Raw genomic sequence first — 1,497 nt, forward strand, 5'->3', positions numbered from 1 at the left:
TCAAGTAAATCTTATAACATACGGGCAGGGAGTCTCTCCAAATCCAGAGATACTCATAGCCATAACCTTGTTAATGTCATCATTCGGGGCGTTCCACATCATATCACCACCGTCCTCCATGACAAGTCCCACATGGTGAATCGAATCTGAGCCCGAACATGAACAAGCACCTCCGAAGAACACGGCGTCTCCGGCCTTGCGTTGCGAAAAGGGATACTTCTGGTACCCCAGCGTTGCTTGGGACGCACAGTACATGCTGCGTGTGTTGCGCAGACCAGCCGAAAAGAGGTCACGACCGGTTACTTGGCAAACAGCCCAACAGACGAGACCGGAGCAATCGAAGCCGATCTCGCCGAACTGCCAGGGCGGATTGTCGTGAGTCGGCCCGCTGCAGGAACCACCGCCCCAGGCATCTGTTTGGATTGTTGGCTTGTTTGATCTATACGACCAGCAGAACGTTGGAGAAAGGGTAGAGGTGTCTTACATGGAAGACCAGATGCTTCCTTCGCTTTTGCTAGCACCCGCTCGCCAACGGTACCGGTTCCGGGTTGAGTTGAGCCCTTGAGACAGCACTGAATGTCTTGGCTTCCGGGGCAATGGTTCCCAGGGTCGAAATGTCCGCCACTACAGCCGTTGTTGGAGACGCTGCGACAGAAGCCCGAGAGGCTGCCGACCTTGCACGGAATCTCGACGCAACACTATGGCCGTGTTAGTAATCCCCAGGTCATTGCTCTGAAGATGAAGATGTTAGCACTTACTTGGACATTGTCGGGATCGTTGGGGCAGAACGGCTGCGGGTATGAGATGCCCCGACAGTTGGACGTTGTCTGACATGTGCCCTTGCCTTCAGTAGCCCAACAGGAATCCCCAATGGCTCGACCGAATACGCCTTCCTCGGGAGGAAGAGCGATCGCCGGTGACAAGAGAAGGGAGACGACAAAGAACAAGGGTGTTAGTTCGACCATTCTGATATTTCGATAGGTAAATCCAGTTGTATGTCTTAGCTGGGATGGACAATTCGGGATTTTGAAAAATTGGACTGTGGGCATTCGCCGCTTATATACAAAATATGGGTTGGTGCCGAACTTAAACGGTTAGAATTCAACGAATGATAATTGCGAGGTATTCACACAACTTAGTGTCCGCAGCCGTCGGCGATTCCGTCGCATGATCCCTGCATTGGGGGGCTGAGTACTTGATGCTATGGCACTGATTTGATCGAAGAGCACAAATGTCGAATCGCTTGAGCAAAAATAGTACAAACAATCGCCCGTCTTACTGTCTTCAACTCCCAACAAGGTTTTTAGCCTCCGCAGAGCTGTTTTATCGTCGCTCGTTTGTGTTTCTCTCATCATACAGGTCACTCAGACATCACCCCTGGCACCTAAAGCTCAAAGCACATGACACGCTGCTCGCAAGCATTAGACGGGGTGAAGCGGCGGCGCATCTGACGAGGACGAGTAACCCCAGTCAATTTTAACCCCGTATGACAATGCT

The 1,497-nt window shown here is 51.8% G+C and overlaps 1 protein-coding gene across 1 annotated transcript; it reads right to left on the minus strand.

The window, feature by feature from the left end:
* On the minus strand, nt 1–965 carry MFIFM68171_07026 (uncharacterized protein; the record flags this gene model as incomplete). The annotated part of the gene is made up of 3 exons (XM_071062446.1): nt 1–413; nt 485–698; nt 759–965. 3 exons carry the CDS (start codon nt 963–965, stop codon nt 1–3), a joined length of 834 nt encoding a protein of 277 aa, XP_070918547.1.
* Nucleotides 966–1,497: the final 532 nt, after the last annotated feature.

This window comes from Madurella fahalii (genome assembly GCF_045866475.1).
Source record: "Madurella fahalii IFM 68171 DNA, scaffold_4, whole genome shotgun sequence".
Taxonomy (NCBI): domain Eukaryota; kingdom Fungi; phylum Ascomycota; class Sordariomycetes; order Sordariales; genus Madurella; species Madurella fahalii.